At 32.1% G+C, this 27,470-nt stretch overlaps 1 protein-coding gene across 2 annotated transcripts in view; it reads right to left on the reverse strand.

Moving 5' to 3' along the window:
• Positions 1-27,470, reverse strand: part of LOC126893219 (rab11 family-interacting protein 2) — a 78,977-nt gene that overhangs the window by 11,946 nt on the left and 39,561 nt on the right. The window contains exons 6-7 of one of the 2 annotated variants that reach the window (XM_050663189.1): positions 24,944-25,156; positions 2,346-2,431 (exon numbers count right to left, since the gene is read on the reverse strand). In XM_050663189.1, coding sequence (XP_050519146.1) covers positions 2,346-2,431; positions 24,944-25,156 — 299 coding nt within the window. Of the gene's footprint in view, positions 1-2,345; positions 2,498-24,943; positions 25,157-27,470 lie in introns of both variants that reach the window. The other variant, XM_050663188.1, reaches the window with a different exon arrangement.

Here is a 27,470-nt window from a genome sequence, read left to right on the forward strand (position 1 = left end):
GTTCCTCTGTCTTTGGCATCAAAAACTAGGTATGTGTTTTGCTCTTCGGACCATTCTACTAGTGCCTCCCCATTTTCATCATTCGTGGTGTACTTCCACATTTCGTGGTGGCTGTTGAAGTCGCCGATGTATATAGTAGGATGTGGATGAGTCTTTAGCACTTCTGGGTTCCATGTAGTGGCTGGAGGTTTGTATATGTTAACTACGGTAATATCTCCAATCTTGGTGACTACTTCATGTATATTATTTTCATTGGAAGCAGAAAGTAGGAAACCATTTTCTATATTGCAGCGAATGTAGGTTGCGACGCCGTAATGTTTATCATAGGTGGCTCCCAGTAAATCGTAGCCAGGTATCTTTCCCCTTAAATCAAGCTGGACTTTGTCTTCAGTATGGGTCTCTTGTATGGCAACCAGGTCAATGTCGTTATCGTGTAGGAGTTTTTGCAACACTTGGCATTTTGCCTGGCTTATGCCCTCGATGTTAAGGTGAAAGACTCGGATACAAGGTCCGAGATCTCTAGTCAGTTGGTTCTGAGAAGAACCTTTATTTGTTCCCATCGTATGTTTACGTATAGATAAGATTTCTGTTTGTGATCTGTGATGTTGGCAGGATATTGTTTTTGTTTTTCGTTCGTCTGCCGCCAAATTTTTGCTAGTTCATTTAGCGTTACCCAGGGTGCACCACATGAGGCGAACTAGCATTACACCCCTAATTCGCAGTTACTTCTATATACATCAAATTCTCCTGTAACAGTGTTAGTTACCATACTACTCCGAAACGGCTTGGCCGATTTTTATGAAATTTTACACGTATATCCTATAGGACGGAGAAGAGGTTTTAATCTATCTTTTATACCCATAAGTTATAAGAGGGGCTGCACCCCTGACATTTTTTTTTATTTTTTTTGGACAAAATTATCTATCTTAATTTTATATAATGTAGAATTAAAAAATACATACAACCCTTAATTTTCACTCTTTTATCACCAACCCCTATTTGTTAATAGCCATCTATATATTTACGTCTATAAAATTCTCCTGTCACAGTGTTAGTTTCCATACTCCTCCGAGACCGCTTGACCGATTTTTATGAAATTATATAATGTATATTCGGTAGGTCTTAGAATCGGTCGTAATCTATTTTTCATATCCCTGAGTGATAAGGGGAGTTTCCCCTAACATTTTGTAATGTTAGGTGGGGATGTGTGTACATAACGTACTCTATAAGACTACGAGTACATACAAATTAAAAAAATTATGATCAAAATCCATCAACAAGCTCCGGCAATATTAAGCGCAGCATATGTTTGCAGAATCAGTTTAATTTTTTGAGTGCACGGATTTTATTAATTCCTCTCCACCGACCACGAATTAATTTCGTTCGGACGCCGTTTTGAAACTTTATTAACCACTCTGTTGAGTTTCAAAGTTTACTCAAACTTTTACACATAAACTGTATATCTTCAACTTCAAAATGGCTCAAGTTAGGTTGCTTAATTGTTATAAACAAAGTAGCCGTCAATTAAATAAAAAAAAGTGGCTAACTTTTACCGTAATTAACCTAGACGAAAAGTTTTTCTTTGAAAATTCGTATAAAAATACCAGTTTTTCAAATCCCACTGTAGTTTTAGCCTACAGTCAATATTAACAAAGTTATTCAAATTGTTTATAAGCCAAAAATTACTCTATTTTAGTAAAATATTTTCTGAGTGATAAAAATGACTTTTTAATGATTTTTTTAAATGCATTGAAAATATGACTATTCTACTTTCATATTGTTTTCACAGAATTGCTATATCATCATTATTTTCTGAACAATAACATTGCGAAAAAAAAGCTCTTTGCAATAAACAAATTGAATAACATTTAAACTAATTGAGGAATCGTCTTAAAAATTTTTGTGCATTGTGTGGACTGTTTGACTCAACTTTTCATGCAATATGAAAGTCTTAAATTCATTTTCGCAGAAGTTATACCAAATTTTTTATTTTCAAAATTTTAGTTTTATTTTGCAATATCCGAAACAACAAATGATCGGACCAAAATTCAAAAAGCGGTATTTTAAACCTTGGCTCATCTGCTAAAAGAAAAATATTATAAGTAAGATATTTAATTACCCAGTTTTTACCTGTTGCGATTTAAACGAAAAAACTCCCATTTTTGTCCCTTATTTGTTAATAACTAAATTTCTCGTCCAAACTGTGACGGGCACTTTTGTATTTATAATGTATTAGGCATATAGTACCCAAAAAACCCATTTGCAACCTGGCTGCTCAAGTGTCCCGAACATGGTATATTTTTGCCTTATTTCACTGGTGTATTATACTTTTATTTAATACTTACTTCTCTTGATTTCCCCTCAAACTTTTGTTGCAATTCATTTGAAATCCGATTATTTTGAGATGTGACTTTTACTTCAGTTTCACCTCCTATAATAATACGTTGACTTGAATTACCTGTTGGTTTATCATTGTCGTTCAAAAAGTCATTTTTATCTAAAAACAAGCAGTCTAAGAAGCACATACTATTGTTTACACTAAATATTTGTATACACTAAAACAATAAATATTACCAACACAAAAATACCACTCAAACAATATCTTGATTCTACACTGGTCAGGTAATTATAAATGAACTACAAAAAATCCACAGCACCACAAGTAACTAAAAGAAGCCGATAGTACAAAAATACAAAAGGTTTTTAGACAATAGGAACAAAAACCAAAAAAAAATCTGAACCATTTTACACTACACTACCACCAATGTTATGCTTGAAAGCTACAAGAAAATAATGAATGGTTTGCATGTGTGAGTCCATACTAGTGTAGTAAAGAAAAGAGAGACGTTCTCACAAACAATTTATTTTACCACTGACGACCGGTTTCGCTGTTTACAATTTGTACAGCATCATCAGGTCCGGTTAAGGTAAAATCAAATGCTACAAAACACAAAAAACCAGAGTAAGGGCCAATTTCTCATATCGAGTTCAACTCCAGTTTAACCTGAACTTCTAGTAAACGTCAGTTTAAAGTCAAAATCGTCTTTCTCAATTCGCACGTTCAACCGATGGCAGTTTAAACTTGAACGATGCTTGAACGGTGGAATTCGGCCGTTCAAAGATTTCAGAACTTAGTTTAGATGATTTCATGGACTACGCATGCGTTGTATTAACACGAAACGCTGTCATAATATAAATATATCCTATTTTATTATATTAAGCCTAACGATAAACGATAACATTATTTTTGTTTTTATAATATTTATTTATAATTATTAAAATGACTATTTGACTATAAATACTTCAATTTAACTTTATTCAAAACAGCATAAAAAAGGTAGTTCAAAATGGGGACAGTTTTTTACCTTTTGCCATCTATTGGCATTTCTCGAAAGCTGTAGAACGAGCGCTGACATGAACGTGAAATGAGAATTGCATTCCAAACAAAACCGAAGATCACGGCTGAACCTGGTTCAACTGAACCATAGATTACCGCAGGTATGAGAAATCGACCCTTAGTTAGTCTGGTTTGAGTAAAATTTAATGATACAGCCAATATCAAAGTACATCTGTTAAAGCATGCACATGAATACCCACATGTACGTGCGCATGGTGTACAATCCTCATACTCACAAACATGCACGCATTCATGTGCAGTGGCAAACAAAAGTATGTCAAGTATAAGATATATACTTACTTTCCGGTATAAGGGAAAAATGTAGTAGTATTCAATATCATACTTTTAATGCACTTTGCTAGAGGGATGGTTGGTGAAGGGAAAGATTTCAATGTAATATATTAACTAAACATCGATAGGGTCTTGAAGGGTTTAGCAGGAATGTAATGTCGTAGTTTCCTACTAAACCCTTCAAGACCCTATCGATGTTTAGTTAATATATTACATTGAAATCTTTCCCTTCACCAACCATCCCTCTAGCAAAGTGCATTAAAAGTATGATATTAAATACTACTACACTTTTCCCTTATACCGGAAAGTAAGTATATATCTTATACTTGACATACTTTTGTTTGCCACTGCACATGAATGCGTGCATGTTTGTGAGTATAAGGATTATACACCATGCGCACGTACATGTGGGTATTCATGTGCATGCTTTAACAGATGTACTTTGATATTGGCTGTATCATTAAATTTTACTCAAACCAGACTAACTAACTCTGGTTTTTTGTGTTTTGTAGCATTTGATTTTACCTTAACCGGACCTGATGATGCTGTACAAATTGTAAACAGCGAAACCGGTCGTCAGTGGTAAAATAAATTGTTTGTGAGAACGTCTCTCTTTTCTTTACTACACTACAAGAAAATGTTTTTAGTTTCAGATTGGAATAAGCAAAAGTTTGACAAGCTTCTCAAGATTTCACTTTTAGATTGTAAACTTTTATTCTGTAACAGAATCTTATGATTTTCGCTAAACTGAAAGAATATTTGTTGAATTAGGTAATTTAGCTTGGATTTCAGTGAGTATGTGTCATACAAAGGTATATACTTCAAGAAATGAGGCCGAAAGCATTTGAAAAATCCAAAAATTTCTGGACGCTATTTTTTTAGCTGGAATATTTGGGAAAGTCAACAGAAAAGTCGTAACAGCTCGTCGGTATTGCAATTTTTACTGCTTTAGTTTTATTATTAACATTGAAGCAAAAATGAGACTTTTACCTTATTTCAATATTGTGAAAAAACTGCTTAGACGAAAACGTTCAACAGACGACTTTCTTGAAAATACTTACTTAGACAAGTGAAAACGGCGGGTTCGTTGGGAAAAATATTCCCATGAGATTTTTTTGCATAATCACATTCGTGAGACACCCCAGAATAAGATTCAAGAAGTCACCCAAGCAAAAAGTGGTTTGTTTAAACATTTTTCGGCCCGGACAAATTTTTTTGAAGTTATATTTTTTTACGATCGAGAGTGAAATTTTATAATGCCGGGCGCATTCTAATCTTTCAAGATATGTATTATTGTGTATCATTTTGTCAATCAAAGATAGAATAAAAATTTTATTTTTTTAATATAACGCGGGCACATAAATTTGATACACCCTGTATATTGATTTGTAACTATTTATTAGAAGTTAGCTTTTAAGCAGTGGGTTTATCCTTAATGAGTTTTTCCTGAAGAATTAAAGACATTAGTAAATAAAGTGAAGTGAATAGACAATTTATTTCGGGATTATAATTTTAAAATGGTTGCTTTGTTACGAGCGAGGCCAAAAGCCACAGGTAATTATTATATTTAGAAAAATAAGGTAGAGAAAGTTGGAATTTTAAGGCTCTTTGTTTAAGCCCCAAGTAAATTTGTAGAATTCCCGAAAAATAATTATCATGAGTAGAAGTATTTGTTTGGAAGGATGCATATGAAAATTTGGAATGGGGATGAGAGAAGGTTGAATGTTCAGATCGTTTGGAAAAGGAGATTATTATGTGACCGGCATCGGAGAAGAGCAGTCAAAGTTTTCGTGAACAGTTCAGAAGCAAGTACCAGTGGTTGTTAGAAAGTGAAGAGTGTAGCTGAAAAGTGGAACGAGAGACAGATCAAATTGAAAAGAAATACTTCTTTGATTCTGTAAAGCCCAAGGGAGAGAATATTATTGTGAGAAAGAGAGGAGAGAATTTTGGAGTTTTTTTAACGAGTACTGGTCAAAAGAGGCCTGGCTCGTGTTTTGGAGAATTAGTTTGTTGGTATGCTGCTGGATTGATGCTGAGAACGGAGAGGGCTTTGATGGGTAGCCTAACATAATCAACAAGGAAGAGCTGTTTGGGTCAAGAGGAGACATCATTGTGTGTCAATCAAAAGGTCAGTCAATAATTTATGTGATAAATTTTCTTTATGTTCAGAAGTTAATTTTTTTTGAGTAAAAGCATATGAGCTAAGATTCCAATATTTCAAAAATTTAATAGGAAGTATAAGTAGTTTTGCGAATACCTAAATTTGTTTGTTTAGTTTGTTTTACCAATGTTATCAAGAACAAACCGATAAATATTTGTTAAATTAAAATTAATTTCTGTGGTAAGAGTTTCATTGGGACAGTTATGCCCACAGGATTTAATTGATAGATTTTCAGAGTATTGCTTTTGATAATAAAATATATTTGTATGTGCTTATTTATGGTATTTCTATTTATTTCCTTTTCCTATTTTATCCCGATCAGGATCAACTAAGAGATACTGAAACCACGAGAAAGGATAAGTATAACCTAAGATAATTTAGTTATTTTTTTTTTCTATGATAAAAAGGCACCCTGAGATTTTTCTTAATTTTTATGTATGATTTGCGACAATTGACTAATTGATGGATTCGACCGTTACTTGATGGAAGTTCATTTTATCTCACAATAAAACACTGAAAAACGTTTGTTTTTCTATACTTCCACAAAATTTATTACAACTATGTTATTACTACAGATGTTTCGGTAAAGTGCCTTTCTCAAGTGATCACAGCATCACTTGAGAAAGGCACTTTGCCGAAACAGCTGTAGTAATAACATAGTTGTAATAAATTTTGTGGAAGTATAGAAAAACAAACGTTTTTCAGTGTTTGATTGTGAGATAATTGACTAATTAATTAAATAAATACTAATTATTATAAAAGTAAGAGAAAGCAGATCATAACAGTATGTATCAGCGCTGTCAGCGTAAATAAGTCATATTATATCATATAAAAGTATATATTAGTGTTTTTAGTAAATGTATTATTTATTATAATATTTGTGTCTTTGGATTTGTCTTCCTCTGGAATAAAATATTTTATAATAATAGTAAGTATATTTAAAGTATTTTTGTATACTTCACTTGGTCTATTAAATTTGTCAGTATGTATGAGAAATCTAGTAACCTGTCAAAGCAAAGGGAATATAGCTCAGTGGTAGAGCGTGTGACCGGAGATCAAGAGGTCCCGGGTTCAAATCCCGGACGATTCATATTCTTTTTTTATATTTTTGGTATCGTTTTAATAAAAAAAATTTAAAAGTGGTAGGTAAAGAAAGTTAGTTTAATATTTAAATAAAATACAAATAACCTGTTAAGTATATTAATTTCGTTGAAATCATAATAATAGAAGTACAACTTCTTACGTGCGTACAAAGTACACACACATTATTTTTTAGGATTTTTGGACAATTTTGAACAAAAAAGGTCTCTTGTAATTACTTTCCTCAAAGTTGATCGTTTTCGAGTTATAAGCAATTTAAAATTGAAAAAGACGAAAAATGGCGATTTTCAAGGCTCAAAAGCACCAGTAAAAATATTATTTTTGAGGTTACATAGGTTCAAACCTTCTTGTATCCGTTCCTGATGAGTATTTTGGGCTTATTTTATTTTAAACTATTGTTTTTTAATTGTTAATGCAGCGCTTATACCAGGGCAAGCGCTCGAGCTGTCGCACGTCTGGACTATATTATATTATGTAGCTCGGGCGTTCTCGGCGCTTTTTTATACTTGTTAAATATATGTACATACGTTTTTGGTAACCATGTTTTTTAGTTTTTATAAATTAATATGATTTTTTGATGTTTATTATAATTTTTGAAGGTATAAATAACAATTAAAAAATTAATAAAGCGTTCGAAAGTTTACAAATGTGTAGCAAAATTTATTTGAAACAATTCATGTTTTCGCATTCATCTACATTGCAACCACATAAAGGTACACAAGCAACAACATTTTTCTTACAATTACATGATTTAGTTTTACAAGTTTTTGTTCATTTGCATCGATTCATATACAGTATACACCGCAAAATACAAGCAGGGACCTGTTGCATCGTACAGGTTTAATGCAGGCGATATATTCGTAAACTATAACTAAATAATTAAGTACTCTATTTTTAATATCGGCTATTTTGCATTAAATTATTTTTAAAATTTTAATCTTAAAAATTACTAAATTTAATTTTAATCTTAAAATTTTCTAGATCTCAATAATAACAACTAAAAAAATTAATTCTGCTACACATTTGTAAAATTTCGAACGCTTTATTAATTTTTTAATTGTTATTTATACCTTCAAAAATTATAATAAACATTAAAAAAAGAATAAATGACTATAGAGATTACGAAGCAGAGGAGCAAGCTGGCTTTAGAGCTGGGAGGTCCACAGTAGACCACCTGTACTCGATTACGCAAGTTATTGAGAAAACAACAGCCGTCAATAAAGAAGTTCACCTGGTATATGTAGACTTACAAAAAGCATATGACAGTGTGCCCCTCAGCAAACTATGGTCAACCCTACATCAAATTAACATTAAACATGGTCTGATCAAAGCAGTCCAAAATCTGTATAATGGAACGACTGCAAAAATTAAAACTGGATCAAGGGTATCTGAGGGATTTAAGGTCACGAAAGGATTGAAGCAGGGTTGTTGTATTTCGCCTACCCTTTTTAAAATATATCTGGAACAAGCACTCAAGCTGTGGAAAAGAAAATGTAATGGCATGGGAATCCCTCTCAATGACGACACAACACTATACACCTTATGTTTCGCTGATGACCAAATTCTGATTGCTCAGGATCATGACGACCTGAGTTACATGACCCGGAAACTAATAGAAGAATATAACAAATGTGGTCTCGAAGTCAACATTAAGAAAACTGAAGCCATGTGTATTGGAGGAACAAAGCAGTCCATTACATTAGACGATGGGGTATAAATTAAACACTGCGATGAATACAAGTACCTGGGCATGAAGATAACTCAACATGGAACACTCGATGCTGCTATAAAAGACTGAAACATACAGAGTAGAAAAGCCATATCCATGATGAACGGCATTCTGTGGGACCAATGACAACCACAACATCTAAAGCAAACAAACAGCTCATATACAATAGCATACTTAAAAGTATAATCACCTATGGCAGTGAAGTTTAGCCACTGAAACAAAGAACGGAGAAAATGCTACTAGTAACAGAAATGGACTTCTGGAGAAGAGCAGCAGGCAAATCAAGAAGAGATCGGATACCAAATGAGAGAATACGAGAACTGATGGAAGTCACACATACAATAATTGATGACATAAAAACAAAACAACTAGTATGGTACGGCCATGTACAGAGAATGCCAGATGACAGGATCCCTAAGCAGATTTTGGCATGGACACCACAAGGGAGAAGAAAAAGAGGAAGGCCGAGAAGAAGCTGGAGGGAGGGAATTGAAAAAGAACTAGAGGAAAGAGAAATCCCTCCAGGTCTATGGTTAAACAGAGAAGAATGGTGGTTAGGAGTCGGAAGGCGTCGGAGATCGCTGTAAACCGATAGTAGTAGTAGTAGTAAAAAAAGAATATTGATTTATAAAAACTAAAAAACAGTTACCAAAAACGTATGTACATATATTTAACAAATATAAAAAAGCGCCGAGAACGCCCGAGCTACATAATATAATATAGTCCAGACGCGCGACAGCTCGAGCGCCCGCCCTGTCATAAGCGCTGCATTAACAATTAAAAAACAATAGGTAGTTTAAAATAAAATAAGCCCAAAATACTCATCGGGAACGGATACAAGAAGGTTGAACTTTAATTTAGGCACTTGGTAACCTCAAAAATATTATTTTTTACTAGTGCGTTTGGGCCTTGAAAATCGCCATTTTTCGTTTTTTTCAATTTTAAATTGCTTATAACTCGAACGCGATCAGCTCTATAGGAAAATAATTACAAGAGACCTTTTTTGTTCAGAATGGTCCAAAAAACCTAAAAAAAATTGTCAAGGTCGAAAATATTGATTTTTGCAATTTATTTAAAAAAATTGTTTAAACAAATTGGGACCACTTTCACTTGGGCGACTTCTTGAACCTTATTCTGGGGTGTCTCACGAATGTGATTATGCAAAAAAATCTCATGGGAATATTTTTTCCAACGAACCCGCCGTTTTCTCCTTGTCCAACTCATTAAAATGAGATTTTCTAAATTAAAAAAGGTGTATAAACAATAAATTTATTGCAAATTAAACCCGAAAGTAAACATTTTTGCAAAAAAAAAAACAAAATACACCATCTGCATGTTTATCAAAAAGCACATCTTAAACTTACATAGAAGTAAAAACTTCAGTTTGTATGATGGTATAAAATTTTCTTATTAACACTTCTACTCCAAATGGTGTAAAAAACAAAACATTTTCGGTCTGATTCAGATCATCATCAGTGCATTCCGTGAAGTCAATGAAACTAGCACACTAGTTGTAATGGTGACATCAAAATAATGGTCCAGAAACTCTACCGACAAACGAAGACAGGAGATTCTAGATAATTTTAAGACAATTTAACCCAATTCACCTAGTCCGAAAATGCTTCCTAAGGGAGCTAGACCTCTTTGAAGATGGCGTCATGTAATTAGTTTTTCTTAAATACCTCCAGAACGCTTCTATTTAGAAAAACGAAAATTGGTATGCATATTTACTTTCCAGAAATGAATCGATTCCATCCAATGCGAATTTCTAGTACCCGTCATAGGCGTCCGTTTCGGGTAGGGCAACGGTTATTTTATCGCCTAACTTTTTTGTCTTTAGTCTTTAAGCATTTTTGACTCTGAATTATTCAATTGTGAGGTATTCTATTACAAAAAGGGACTCTTACTTTAAGTCGATAGGATACACCGTTTTCTAGACTAATCGATTTGAACATTTTTCGTTCCTTGAATTTAAAAAAAAAAGATTTAAAAAAAACTATTTAGAAAGATGAAAACTGGTACATTTATTTATATTCCAGAGATTAACGATTTCATTAATGGAGAATTTCTAGTACCGGTCATAGGCGTCCGTTTTGGGTAGGTCAACAGTTATTTTATAGCATAACTTTATTGTCTTTAATTTTTAAGTATTTTTGACACTAGATTATTCATATCATAGATAATCATGAGATATTCGAGTACTAAAAGTTACTCTTGCTTTAAGTTGGTAAAATACATCGTTTTTTTTTTTTAATTTTTTTCAATTTTTTTTTTTCAAATTCCCAAAACTAAAAACTTTCAAATTTATTTTTCTAGAAAACGGTGTGTCCTACCGACTTAAAGTAAGAGTACCTTTTAGTACTAGAATACCTCACAATTTAATAATCCAGTATCAAAAATGCTTAAAAGTTGAAGACAAAAAAGTTATGCGATAAAATAACCGTTACCCTACCCAAAACGGACGCCTATGACCGGTACTAGAAATTCGAAATGGATGGAATCGATTCATTTATGGAAAGTAAATATGTATACATATTTTCGTTTTTCTAAATAGAAGCGTTCTGGAGGTATTTAAGAAAAACTAATGACATGGCGCCATCTTCAAAGAGCTCTAGCTCCCTTAGGAAGCATTTTCGGACTAGGCGAATTGGATTAAATTGTCTTAAAATTATCTGAGAAATCTCCTGTCTTCGTTTGTCGGTAGAGTTTCTGGACACCCTGTATACAGGGTGTTTCATTAATAATTGTCCATATAGTAACAGGAGAAACCTTAGCACAAAATACGAAGATTGAACCTAAAACACTTAAATAAAATGTGGTTCCTTACTGAGTTACAGGGTGTTTTATCTAAAAATTTAAAAATCATTTTTGCTCAGAATTTTAAAACTATTTGACATATCCTTTTCATACTTGGCAGAAAGTGCGACTACTAGACACCCTACTAAATTATGATAAACAAAAGTTTCTAGCTACTACCAGAGGCGTACAACAGGGGATGGTTAATGGTTGACCCTTCTCAAATTCTACGCCACTGGAGGAATTACTATTTTTGTGCCATTTTTAGATTCTCCAATACTTTCTACGTAAATAATATACTCTTCATTGGTAGCGATAAAGTCATTAGTTTTCGAGATATTTAAAATTAAATATGAAACGGCACAGTTATTTTGATTAATTTATGATATGATTCATATGACTCAAATTTAAAAATTATTTGTACCCAGTACTTTAAAACTATTTGGCGTATCCTCATCATACTTGGCAGAAAGTGTAGGTACTGTACACTTTACTAAATTAAGATAAATAAACGTTTCTAGCTACTACCAGAGGCGTACGACAGGGGATATTGGCTGGTTGACCCTTCCCAAATTCTACGCCACTGACGAAATTGCTATTTTAGTGTAATTTTTTGATTTTGCAATACTTTTTATGTAAATAATATACTCTTCATTCGTAACAATAAAATGATTAGTTTTCGAGATATTTGAAAGTAAAAATGAAGCGACACAATACATTAATCAAAATAACCGTGTCGTTCCATTTTTAACTTCAAAGATCTCGAAAACTAATGACTTTATTGTTACGAATAAAGAGTATATTATTTTCATAGAAAGTATTAGAGAATCCAAAAATTGAACTAAAATAGCAATTTCGCCAGTGGCGTAGAATTTGGAAAGGGTAAACTATTCACTTTCACCCGTCGTCCGCCTCTGATAATAGCCAGAAACGTTTGTTTAACGTAATTTAGTAGTTTGTACAGTACCTATACTTCCTAATAAGTTTGAAAAGGATACGTCGAATAGTTTTAAAATGTTGAGCAAAAATAGTTTTTAAATTCTTAGATAAAACACCCTGTAACTCAGTAAGGAACCACATTTTATTTAAGTGTTTTAGGTTCAATCTTCATATTTTGTGCTAAGGTTTCTCCAGTGTCCATATGGACAATTATTAATGAAACACCCTGTATATACTTTGGTATGTGTCATTCAAGCTAACAAGAACCTAGCGTTTAATTCGATCAAGAAAGCCATGTTGCTCTTTAAGGTACTAGTACACTTTAGAAGACCAAAAATAAGCATTTTTTCAAGATTTTTTTTCTCAGAACCTTTATTAAAAATGAGCATAAAACTTTTTATATATTACAGATTAACTGTCCGCCATCATCAGCATCATCATCCAACCAATTCACGTCCACTGCTGGACATAGGTCTCCCCCAATTGTTTCCACACTTCACGGGTTTTGTGCTGATTGTTGCCAGTTTTTACTAATCCGCCTGATATCATCTGTCCATCGTGTAGACGACCTTCCTCTACTGCGTTTATCTTCTCTTGGTCTCCATTCCATCAGCTTTCGTGTCCATCTTGAATCTTTCAGCCTGGCGACGTGTCCTGCCCAGTTCCATTTGAGCCTGGTGATACGTTCTATAACATCTGCGATACCGGTTCTTTGTCTGAGATCTTTATTTCTTATTTTATCCCGAAGGGTTACACCCAGCATGGATCTTTCCATACGCCTTTGAGCAACCCGCATTTTCGACTCTGTTACCTTGGTTAGAGTCAATGGCTCTACTCCATATGTCATTACCGGCAGCACACATTGATCAAACACTTGTCTTTTTAAACCGATCGGTATACTGCTCCTAAATATGTCTCTCAGCGCTCCGTAGGCTGCCCAAGCAAGAGTTAATCTTCTTTTTATTTCGCATGTTTGGTTATCTCTGCCAATTCTAATTTCATGACCCAAGTAAATGTACTTTTCCACTAGTTCTACTTCTTGTTCACGTATAATCAGCTGTCCGCTAGGAATCAGATTAGTCATATATTTAGTTTTAGAAAAGTTCATTTTCAGGCCTATTTTCCAGCTGATAGCATCTAACTCATTTCACATTTCCTTTAATTCTCCTAGGGCATCAGTTTTAAGGACTATGTCATCTGAAAAACGAAGATGATTTAACTTTTCTCCGTCTATTGTGATCCCTTTATTGTCCCAGTTGAGCATCTTAAAGGCATATTCCAGAACAGTTATGAATAGTTTTGGCGAGAGTGTGTCGCCTTGTCTTACGCCGCGTTCTATGCTTATTTGTTTGGTTTTATCATGTAACTTAACACTCATTGTTGCCTCTTTATAAATATTATAGATGAGTGTACTGTAACGATAGTCAATGCGGCATTCATTTAGAGCTTCTAAAATGCTATCCAGCTCTATCATGTCAAAGGCTTTATGAAAATCCACGAATGCTAGGACAAGGGGCTTATTATATTCTATTGACTTTTCAATTAGTAACTTTACTGCCTGTAGATGGTCGTTTGTTCCAAAGTTTGATCGAAATCCAGCTTGTTCTTTTGGCTGGTAAAAATCTAGCTTCTTTTCTACTCTTGATGTCACTACTTTTGTAAAGAAATTGTATACGTGGTTTAGCAGGCTAAAAGGGTCTGTAATGTTCTAAGTCTGTCTTATCTCCCTTCTTATGCAAAAGTATTGTTACTGTGGTTTTCCATTTTTCAGGTATCGACTTTTGATGAAGGCATAAGTTGAAGACATTTTTTTATTTTACCTATAAGAATGTGGCTTCCGTTTTTAATGGCCTCTATTACGACTCCATCTTCACCTGGTGCTTTTCCAATATTGTAGCCTGGTGCTACAATATTAGTGTACGTGCATAAATGAAAAAAGATATATTTTTTGTATTCTCTAAGAGTTAGAGAATGTGTGAGAAGTCATCTTCAGAGAATGGATCAGACAAAACTGGTGAAAGAAATTTGGCAGGCAAAAACGCAAAGAAGAAAGGTAGACCACGACAAACATGGGATAAAACACTAGGCAAAATAATCGAGAAAAGGGGAACAACGTGGATAGAAGCAAGGACGCTGGCTAGAAATAAGAAAAAATGGGTCAAATTTGTACATAATATAAATGTATAGCAATTAGTTAAATTTAAGATTAAGTTGTTTTTGTATTGTATTATAATGTAACATAATGTATTGTATTGTATGTAATGTATTGTCACCTTACACCACTATGTGCTAAAAAGGTTTTTTGAAAATATACAGGGTGTCCCGAAAAGATTGGTCATAAATTATACTGCACATTCTGGGGTCAAAAATAGTTCGATTGAACCTAACTAACCTTAGTACAAATGTGCTCATAAAAAAAGTTACAGCCCTTTGAAGTTACAAAATGAAAATCGATTTTTTTCAATATATCGAAAACTATTAGAGATTTTTTATTTAAAACGGACATGTATGATTCTTATGTCAGAAACATCTTAAAACAAAATTATAGTGACATTTGTCCACCCCATAAAAACTTTATGGGGGTTTTGTTCCCTTAAACCCCCCCAAACTTTTGTGTACGTACTAATTAATTCATTATTGTGGTACCATTAGTTAAACACGACGTTTTTAAAACTTTTTTGTCTCTTAGTATTTTTTCGATAAGCCAGTTTTTATCGAGATGCGGCTTCTTTTTTAATATATTTACATAAACATTTTATGTGGGTTTTGCTCCTTTAAACCCCCCAAATGTTTGTGTACGTTCCAATTAAACTATTATTGTGGTACCATTAGGTAAACACAGTGTTTTTAAAACTTGTTTGTCTCTTAGTCTTTTTTTGATGTCACCTTTTATCGAGATGTGGCTTCTTTTTCAAAATATACATAAAAATGTAAATTATAAATAAATTTTCAGATTATTAACAGGTCTCTATAATCGTACTTAACCATATACGAATATGTGGTGGATTCGACAAATATTCAAAATATCTCGATAAATACTAGCTTATCGAAAAAGTACTAAGAGGCAAAAAAGTTTTAGAAACAATGTTTTTAACTAATGATAATACAATATTAATTTAATTCGAACGTACACAAAAGTTTGGGCGGGTTTAAGGGAACAAAACCCCCATAAAATTTTTATGGGGTGCACAAATTTCACTTTAATTTTTTTTTAAGATGTTGCTGCCATAAAATGCCACATGTCCATTTTCACTAAAAAATCTTTAAGAGTTTTCGATATATGAAAAAAAATCGATTTTCATTTTGTAACTTCAAAGGGCTGTAACTTTTTTGTGTGCACTATTGTATATAGGTAAGTGAGGTTCAATCAACCTATTTTTGACCCCAGAATCTGTGGTATAATTTATGACCAATCTTTTCGGGACACCCTGTATATGATATGTAAAAAGTTTTATATTCATGTTCTGAGACAAAATATTCTGAGAAAAAAATTCTTGAAAAAATGATTATTTTTGGTCTTCTAAAGTGTACTAGTACCTTAAGTATTTAAATTAATCTTATAACATCGACCTAGGGTCACTTTAATTGCCACAAATGTCAAATTAATTTCTACTAGTGTGCTAGTTTCCTTTACTTTACGGAATGCACTGAGGATGATCTGAATCAGATCGAAAACTTTCTGTTTTTTTACTCCATTTGGACGACACTTTTTAAGAAAGTTTTAATAATAAAATTTAATAACATCATACAAACTGAAGTTTTTACTTCTATGTAAGTTTTTATAACTATGGTATGCAGCCAGCTCCAGGGATTTTTCCTTTAATTTGAAAAAAAATATATCTCCAGTTCTATAGATAGTACAGACTTCTTTTTTAAACTATGTGTTTTTTCATAACCTTTTAGATGGTGTATTGTGTTTTTTTGTAAAGGTAAAAACAACGTAGATTTTTATTGTTTATTTTAATAATAATTAGAAATAACTGAAAAAAAATGCTTCCTTTCGAGTTTAATAACTTTTTTATTAAAACGTTTTTATATACTTGGCTTGGTCTCTGTCACGGACTCCGCAAATTTTGTAATATATATACACCGTTTTTATACGTCAACGCCCTTCCGGTAGGGATCTATGGAGGAGTGTCACCTAGCCGCAAGCCCTTATCCCTTGCCGTACCGCTCCTCCATAGGCCGATCAGACACCAGCTTATTCCAGACCAAGTCGTAGATTCTTTTAAGAATTTTAGACTACGACGTCAGCCTTTTTATTTTTCTATTCACCGGGCTGGGGCTCGAACCTCGATCGCCTCGACCGCATATCCACTAGATTTGTCAATCGTGCGCCTCAGTCTGCTTGGCTAATCTGATCGACAAAATTTTGTAATCCATTTTAAAAATAGTTCTATGCTACCTAGCTGAAATTTTCAGAATAGCTTAGAACTAGCTAACAATGTAATATTTAACAACTATTATACAGGGGGATTGATTAGTGGGATAAAGCTCCGTATATAATGTTACAGGGTGTTCCATAACATAGTGGCAGATCAAAGTTATGTTTTTTTAAATGGAACACCCTGTATTTTATTTTATATTCGAAATATTCGTAACTTCTCCATTACAAAAATATAAAGGTTTGGTATGTTATACAGGGTATTTACAAAGTTATAACCGATTTTGTATGAAAATCGTAACAAGTTTAACTCCCTGTATAAATAAAAATTAGCACAACGGCAATGGTTTATTGATGCCATATTTTTTTATTTATTGTCAAAATTTTCATAAATGATCGATATTGCAATTTTCTTTATATTGAATACAAGGCGAGTCAAAACGCAAGTACATTATTTTCTCAGTAATTTTAAATGAAACACCCTGTATTTAATATCACTATCGAAAAGTACCATTACCGTACTTTAATTTTTAAAACGTTTTTATATACTTGGCTTGGTTGTTGTCACGGTCTCCGCAAATTTTGTAATCCATTTTAAAAATAGTTCTAGGCTACCTAGGTACCTGAAATTTTCAGAATAGCTTAGAACTAGCTAACAATGCAATATTTCCTCCATCATTTCCTCTGATCATCTCAGGCAACTCAAATACAGCTGACTCATTACTTTCTAGAATCAACCAAATCCACCCCAACATTAAATTTACCATGGAATTAGAGTCTTCTCAATCAATCAATTTTCTCGACCTTACTATTACCAGATTAAATGACCACTTCGAATTCAGTATCTACAGGAAACCAACACAGACCGACCATGTTATCCCAGCATCTTCCAACCACCCAATGTCACACAAACTTGGTGCTTTTCATAGTTACATACACCGTCTTGAAACCATCCCCTTATCACAATCCAACTACAATAAAGAATTAAATATAATACGTCAAATTGCTTTCAACAACGGATACGATCCACACATCATAAGCAAGCTCATGCATAAAAGACAGCTCAAGGTCTTACGACATGCCGCGTTCCCTATGGGTTTGACAACCAAACCTACTTATGCTTCCATACCTTTTCACGAAGATCGACTATCTGGGGATATTTCAAATATTATAAAAAGATTAGTAGATAACGTCCAAATTTCTTTTAAGGTATTCAACAACATAGGACAGTCTTTATCTAACACCAAAGATATTATTAACTATATGAATTGTAGTGGTGTTTACAAACTACAATGTTCTGACTGTGATGCCACCTACATAGGAAGAACTTGTAGATCACTTGCTTCTCGCTCTCTTGAACACATCAGAAGAGAGAATACCTCTACCTTCTCACAACATCTCAAAGAGAAAAATCATACTCTGAACATCCCAGATGATGTTTCTCTTCTACACAATATCCCCCAAAGAGACTTTCTGAAGTTGGACTTGTACGAGGACCTGGAAATAGTCAGAGAAAAACAAAAAAGCCCAAATTGTGTCAACCGTCATGTTTCGTTTAACCGGGACTTCCATCCACTTCATCGACAACTTTTTTCTTAACTTCTTTTTAATTACAATAGTACTTTTCACCTCTTTATTACTCTATCGCTTTCACATAGCCACATTTACAGTTGATTTGACACAATTCATAATGATTTTCTTTCCTTATTCATCTCTATCCATCAACCACTATCACTATCCAATTATACACACACAAACCAATAGCTGCTATCATCACCCACATACATACCGTTTCATCTATAAATTTTTATCAATAATTTAATTATATCCACCCCATATAATCATACTGCAACTAAATTTAATAGTCTCACTACTCTTTCTGGGTCCCGTTCATGTTACATTTTAATTATATTCTCATAAATTTATAACACCACCCCTCTCCCCTATGTTAGCTATTTCATATATTGGTCTGTTTTGTCGAACCCTTAGAGTTCCAGGCGATATGCAGGGATCTTGAGAAATGGTGGCATGTATCTTAGCTTGTATTATATATCCCTCCCAGATCAGAAAACAGTTCTACACCTTTGTCACCCACACAGTGATTTTCATGGTACTTCCACATACTATAACAACTTCCAATTATTCTAATATAATTGATAACTTTTAAATAAACACACAACTGCTTTCCTAAGCCCTAGATATCACATATAAAGGGTTTGATAATGTTTATTAAGTTTTCTGTATTATGTGTAATGTGGTTTGCCTACTTCCTCCATTACAATATTTTAACATTTACATCAAGTCTATTTCCATTTTTACAGACTATCTACCACAGTGGAAACGACTGTTTTTATTGTTATTAATTTAACAAATTTTACAATAAATACCACAAAACAACAGGGAAATTATAACTTCCTGTGGAACTGTCATTCCTGTCATGTCACCATTCAGAATTTCCGTTATCAAAATCACTTACTTCCGTACCAAGGTCCCTATACCATAGGTTGTATGGTAACTTTGACATTGACAAATGAAATATTGTCATCGTGACGTCACCCAGACGATCAATTTTACGAATTATTATTCGTATATTATTATATATTACCCAAAACTCTTTTACAAGTGTTAAGATACATTTTAATGTGTTTATATTAAGTACCTACTTACTTACTGGATTTTCTTTCTGCTGTATTGTACAGTAAAGGCCATTCTTGTATAGAGACATTACAGTTCTGTAATGTCTCTTGCGGTTCTTCAGCTTAGACTTATTGAACAATATATCTAATTAAGTCTAAGTATAGATAATAGATCTATTATATGTAATTGTTTCATATAAAATTATAACAAATATTGCAGCCATCTGAAGATCGTTTGAATAAACAATTATAAACTAAATGAATATATAAAATGGGGAAAATTCCCTTTATTGCACTGAAATTGTATTTTTTTATAATTTATGTTAATGTAAAACTTCACAGGTACCTATTGAATAGAATCATAATGTTTTAATAGTTTTAGATATTATAATCCAGTACCTAACGTAATCAGATGCTCTTATGTTAAACTTAAGGGAAAAACTACTAATTTTGATACATAAATCTTTAGTTGAATCTCTTTTTCACCATGGTTTACATGTTAGGAGGAATTTATAATAATGTACTACACGCATTATCCCCAATTCAAAATTATTATATACCTACTCAAAATCATTTAAAAAAGTAAATTGTATTCAACCCATTATTAATATACCTAGGATATTTGAATGATTTAGTCCCATATATACACAAGAAAGAATCTCCTTCTGCTTTAATTAAGTAGTAATGCTATTCTACTGCATATATTTAATTGCAATTATATTCTATGATTTTTGTAACTCTACAGGTATGTACCACATTTTTTAAAGAATATATGAAATAAATAGTCATTAAAAATGCAAACATATTTTTTTTTAAATATACACATTTTCAATACATTCCTACTTTCCGAGTTCATTTCAATGAGTGAAGTGAATGCATTTGAATGCAGCATTCTGGGTGACGTCACTCCCGCCATTAGATTCTCGACGCTGATTGGTGGAAAGTTACCATGCAACCTGTCTATTTATGAACCTTGCTTCCGTACAGTCATGATGTGAACTTGTCAGATAGAGCTCATTGGTACCTCGGGCGAAAAACATTGGATATCTTAATCATCCATGTTATAATTCACATCTTTGTCATATGTTCCGATAACGGATCAATTGTAAAGGGTTTTTACCCTGTTATTTTTACTTTGGTGGCTTGCATGTAGATTCTAAGTGAGTATAACCTATAACTTTTTATAACCTTAGTCAACATTTTAAATACTTTGCATCATTTTATCTGGTTGTACACATTTTAGGATTGCACTGATGATGATCGGTCAACCGATCGAAAACTAGTTCTGTCTTTGATGTAGCCCTGTATAGGGATTTTAACAAATATACCTTTTATAAAGGATTTTATGTTTTTGTAATGGTATACAGCCAACTACAGGAAATTTTTCCTCGTGGAAATGCAATATTTAACTGCTATTATACATGGTGATTGATTAGTGGGGTAAAGCGCCGTATATCCGTTATAGTAATGGATAACGATAAATGTTGATAACAAGATTTGTAGCCAACTTTGAGCTTCACATTACAAAATTAGTTAGAATGTTACAGGGTGTTCCATAACATAGTGGAAGATCAAAGTTATGTTTTTTTAAATGGAACACCCTGTATTTTATTTTATATTCGAAATATTCGTAACTTCTCCATTACAAAAATATAAAGGTTTGGTATGTTATACAGGGTATTTACAAAGTTATAACCAATTTTGTATGAAAATCGTAACAAGTTTAACTCCCTGTATAAATAAAAATAAGCACAACGGCAATGGTTTATTGATGCCATATTTTTTTATTTATTGTCAAAATTTTCATAAATGGTCGATATTGCTAATTTTCTTTATATCGAATACAGGGTGGGTCAAAACGCAAATACATTATTTTCTCAGTAATTTTAAATGAAACACCCTGTATTTAATATCACTATCGAAAAGTACCATTACCGAACTTTAATTTTTATATAACATTCCCTACGTCTAAATTTATTAGTTTTCGAGATATTTTCATTTTTCAGAGCAAATTATTAATTACCGGTCTAAATCTTTCCAAATTTTAGGTAAGCCATGACTGAATTGTCTAAAACTGACAATTTACGATTACTGATTATCAATCTGTAATCAAAGTTGGCTACAATTTTTGTTTTTTATTGCTATCTATTACTATAACGGATCTACGGAGCTTTACCCCACTAATCAATCACCCTGAAATGGATAAATCGATCTTTTTTATTTTAAACTATTTTATGCAATGATATTTTAAAGTACGTTAATAAATCGATATAGTCGGTTCGATAAACTCAGACACAACTGGCTAGTGATTTTAGTAGGTATTTTTTTTTTTTGGCCAATTTTGACAAAATTGGCAAAATTACTAACTGTTTAGTACCTAATTATTAACTATTTAGTAATTATTTTTTTGCCAATTTCACCAAACTGGCAAAAATTACTTACTAAAATCACTAGAAAGTTGTGTCTGAGTTTAGCGAACCGACTATATCTACAAATTGATGGTGGGTCAGTGGCATTAGACTGCAGATCGAGAGTTCCCTAGTTCAAACACAGCTGTTGCGTATATTTTTTTAATTTTTTTAGTAAATAATTAAAAGTTGATATATGTACTTAAATTCATATTTTATAAGTTTATTACAATATATAAATATTATATATACCATTTTAAATAACCGTGGTATTATAAAAAGTACTTTTTTATACTAGTGTAATTTTTGGAATTATAATTTTAACAGTTAATACACCTACTAAAAATTCATTATTTTAATTCTTTCGAAACATGTTGTGTCCTGTATACAGGGTGAGTCATGAGGAACTGTACATACTCCTACCTCGTATAGAGGCTCCTATGGGGAATAACAAATGACCATTAAAAAGTGTCTGCTCCCATTGTTTAATAATATACAGGGCGAGTTTCGCATTTTGACATAAATTTGTATTCGTCATAATTTTTGAACGGTCAGATCGATGTGTCTCTTATTTTGGTCAATAGTTACACTATTACGACCTAATCAACTGATTTATTCAAACTAGAAAAAAATCAGGTCCGGCTTTAAAAAATTAGTTCGTTTGCGTCTTAGAAAAAATTTCACCCTATACACGCTTTTTGAAAACTCTAATATAAATTTTACAAATTAGACAAATAGGCAATTAAAATGGCATATTTATTTTTTTCCGCACACGATTCCTTAATTTTTTATAAAAAAATCAAATTTGACTATGAATTAAAAGTTTGGTAAAGTGAACCATAGATTTAAAAAAATCAACTTTTATTACAAAAATCAATTTTTTTTAACAAATATTTAATTTATGTTACCATCCAATCAACTGATTTATTCAAACTAGAAAAAAATCAAGCCCGGATTTAAAAAATTAGTTCGTTTTGGTCTTAGAAAAAATTTCACCCTGTATAAGCTTTTTGAAAACTCTAATATGAATTTTACAAATTAGACAAATAGGCAATTAAAATGGCATATTTATTTTTTTCCGCACACGATTACTTAATTTTTTATTAAAAAAACAAATTTGTCAAAATCGGAATTTTAACCTAAAAATGAAAAAAAATGAAATCACGGCTTAACTCTCTACAACTCTGTTCCATTTTAATATTTTTTTTTCTGAAATTTTTACAGCACATATCTCTTACCATTGTGAAGACTATGAAAATTGTTGTAGACTTTCAGTCTTCTTCTCGTAAAAGTTATGAATTTTTAAAAATAAAAGGTGCAGATTCGTGAATTGCAAAGTTAAATCGCAAAAATTAAGTGAAAAAATTTAAAATTTATCTATTTGATCACGTCTATGAATGTTAAACTATAAAGTCCAAAAGAAGTGTTATGGGGAGTTTTAGATCTAGACGTGTCATAGAAGAAAAAAATGTTAAAACTTTTAATTTTAAGAAAAACGTTGTTTTTGTAAATTAATTTTTGTAAAAAAAGTTAATTTTTTTAAATCTATGCAAAAACTTTGCCAAACTTTTTATGCATAGTCAAATTTGATTTTTTAATAAAAAATTAAGTAATCGTGTGGGGAAAAGAGTATGCCATTTAATTGTCTATTTGTCTTCAATTCATATTAGAGTTTCTAAAAAACGTATACAGGGTGAAATTTTTTCTAAGACCCAAACGAACTATTTTTTTAACTCCGGGCCTGATTTTTTTCAAGTTTGAATAAACCAGTTGATTGGGTGGTAACATAAATTAAATATTTGTTCAAAAAAAATTCATTTTTGTAATAAAAGTAAGTTTTTTTAAATCTATGGTTCACTTTACCAAACTGTTAATTATTCATAGTCAAATTTGATTTTTTTAATAAAAAATTAAGTAATCGTGTGGGGAAAAATAAATATGCCATTTTAGTTGCCTATTTGTCTAATTTGTAAAATTCGTATTAGAGTTTTCAAAAAGCGTATACAGGGTGAAATTTTTTGTAAGACCAAAACGAACTTATTTTTTAAATCCGGGCCTGATTTTTTTCTAGTTTGAATAAATCAGTTGATTGGGTGGTAACATAAATTAAATATTTGTTCAAAAAAAATTAATTTTGGTAATAAAAGTTAATTTTGTTAAATCTATGGTTCACTTTACCAAACTTTTAATTCATAGTCAAATTTGATTTTTTTATAAAAAATTAAGCAATCGTGTGCGGAAAAAAATAAATATGCCATTTTAATTGCCTATTTGTCTAATTTGTAAAATTCATATTAGAGTTTTCAAAAAGCGTATACAGGGTGAAATTTTTTCTAAGGCCCAAACGAACTAATTTTTTTAAAGCCGGATCTGATTTTTTTCTAGTTTGAATAAATCAGTTGATTAGGTGGTAATAGTGTAACGATTGACCAAAATAAGAGACACATCGATCTAACTGTTCAAAAATTATGACGAATACAAATTTCTGTCAAAATGCGAAACTCGCCCTGTATATTATTAAACAATGGGAGCAGACACTTTTTAATGGTCATTTGTTATTCCCCAAAGGGGCCTCCATCCGAGGTAGGAGTATGTACAGTTCTTCATGACTCACCCTGTATAACAAAACCGTGTTATTATAAAAAGTACTTTCTTATTATAGTGTAATTTTTGGAATTTTAAGCATTTTATATCGTCAAATTATTTTATATTCTCTCCTATAAATATTAAAAACGTTTTATTATAAAAAAAGTTGTTTTTTATAAAAGTGTAAAAATTTTAACACATTTTTTGATTTAGCAAATCCCATTTTTAAAGAGCAAGTATTTTCAAGAAAGTCGTCAGTTAAATGTTTTCATCTACAATGCGTAGTTTTTTCACAATATCCAAATGAATTGAAATATGTCATGTAATATGCCACTAGTATAGTATAGAGAAGTGCGGAAAAGAACATGTCAATATGCGCAAAAAGGCTTATACTGGGAAAGTTTATCACGAACTTCCCTCAAAAGAGAAAATACAAGAAAATAAAGAGAGAAGTTTCCTTCCACGCATGCGCAAACTTTAGCAATCAACTTCTAAATAAATAAAAATATTCATACCTTTTCTGAAGTTCTTAAATTTGGAGAACATTCCCTCCTTTGCTTCTTTTCTAGGAGTTTCTGGAGATTTGGTGGATCTTAAACTTATAGTCTCAAAATTTTTCTTAGGTACATCTAACAGCTCTGCAGGCTCTTCTTCTATTTGTGAAGCTAGTTTTGAGGAATCCCAAGATCTTCTATTTAATGATTCACTACTACCAGGCCTCAAAACGCCTAAAAACAAAACTTATGTCAATACAATATACACTGCCGAACATAAAAGTAGGATCACCCACTAATTTGAATTTATTTTAAAAATTATTATTTTTTACCAATTTTCGGTTGTAACATAGTTTACTTAAACTGTAGAAATCAAAAGAGGTGTTAGATAGGGTTGCGTGTTATCCCCACTGATATTCAATCTGTACAGCGGACCTATTTTTAAGGAAGCAATCTCAGAGGAAGAACAGGATATATCAATAAACGGAAAAATCTTGAACAATATAAGATTCGCAGACGACACCGCTATTTTTCAGACAGTTTAGAAGCCCTACAACGATTAGTAAATAGATTACATCAAGTCCGTATAAAATGTAGACTAATTAGCCATTTAGATGGGAAATAAGCCACAATTAAATTAAAAAAATAATTTTATTAACGTTTCGACGCACAAAGCGGGTGTCGTTCTCAAAATACAAAATACATACTACTAAATTAAACAAAAATGTTGTTGCTTAGTAAAAAATTCTTCTAATAATTTATTTATTCTGACTCATTTATATCGGCAATTCAGACATACATATTATTGTGTTTTCAATTTATCAATCAAAGGCAAAATGGAAATTAAATTAATTTTTTTTTAAATAACGCGGGCACATAAATTTGATACACCCTGTATATTGATCTGTAAATATTTATTAGAATTTAGTTTGGATGTAAGTGGATTTCTTTTTTAATGAGCTTTCCGATAAACCATTAAAGACTTTTGTGAATAATTAAAGTGAAAAGGACGATGTATTTAGATTTAAAATGGAAAAAGATTGTTTATTACGGGAACTATAGAATCCACAGGTAGAGGTAATTATCATTTTCTAGAAAACTGGTTTAAAAGAAAGTTTGAAATTTTAATATCTTTGTTTCACCCCGAGTAAATGTTGTAGAGTTTCTCCGAAAGTAATTAGGATGGTCGGAATAATTTTGAAAATGACTGTTTGTCGAATGGAAAAGAGAAATGTTTCTGATTCTTGGCAATTTGGAAGGGGAAAAGTGGTTTGAATGTTGAGTGAGTTTGAGAAAGAAGTCAGTATGTTATTGGCATCGCTGAGGAGCAGTTCGACGTTTTCGTGGATAAGTAGTTAGCAAGTACCAGTGGTTGTTTGATAGTGGAGAATAGTGCTGAAAAGTGGAACGAGAGACAGATCAAATTGAGACGAAATACCTCTTTGGTTCTGTATTATTGTGAGAAGGAGAGCAGAGAATTTTTGGAGTTTGTGTGAATCGAGTATTGGTCAAAAGAGGCTTTGGCTGGTTGGAGAATTGGTGCTGGTATGCTGATAGTTTTGAAGCTGGAGAGCGGAGAGGGCTTTGATGAGTAGCCTTTAACATAGTCAAGGAGGGAGAGCTGTTTTGGGTCACGAGAAGACATCAGAGTGAGTGAAGCAAAAGGTCAGTCAACTTATGTGAAAGATATTTTTATGTTCGGAAACTAAAATTTTCAGTAAAAAGCGTAGGAATTAAAATTCCAATATTTCAAAAAGTAAATAGGAAGTATAGCTAATCTTGCGAATACATAATTTGGTTTTGTTTATTTTGTTGTACCAAAGTCATCGGGAACAAACCGATAAATTGTTTTTTTTTAACTAGAATAAATTTAAGTGGTAAAAATTTCATTCGGACATCTGTGTCCACAGGTTTCAGATTTGATATATTTTTAGAGTATTGATTTTGATAAATAAAGGACAATTCTGTATGTTTATTTTATATTTTTGCTTTATTTCTTTTTCCTATTTTATCCCGATTAGGATCAACTAAGAGATACTGAAACCACGAGAGAAGATAAGTATAACGTAAGATAATTTAGACATTTTTTAATATTATAAAAAGGCACCCTGGGATTTTTTTATTCATTTTTTATGTATGATTTGCGACAATTAAATAATTAATCAAATAAATAATAATTAATATAAAATTAACAAGAAGCAGATCTTAACAATATATTATAAATTTTTAAAGTATAAGACTTTAAAATGATATTGCCAATATTTATGAGTTGCATTCCTGGGACGACTTTACTGAAAGATAGTTCATTAGATTACCTGAAATCAACCCCAACTCAAGAATATCCATCAGTGAACATCAGTCTTATATTAAAAATAGAGAATTTGATAGATCTCAATTATGTCAACACGCATGGGATAATAGACATAGAGTTCAGTGGAGAGATTCAAGTATAGTCCTGAAAGAAGCAGATAGTAACAAGAGAAAAATCAAAGAAGCGGCTCTAATTATGCTAAATGAAACCAACTGTGTCGCAAATTGATCGGTAGAA

Source organism: Diabrotica virgifera, chromosome 10, assembly GCF_917563875.1.
Source record: "Diabrotica virgifera virgifera chromosome 10, PGI_DIABVI_V3a".
Classification (NCBI taxonomy): domain Eukaryota; kingdom Metazoa; phylum Arthropoda; class Insecta; order Coleoptera; family Chrysomelidae; genus Diabrotica; species Diabrotica virgifera.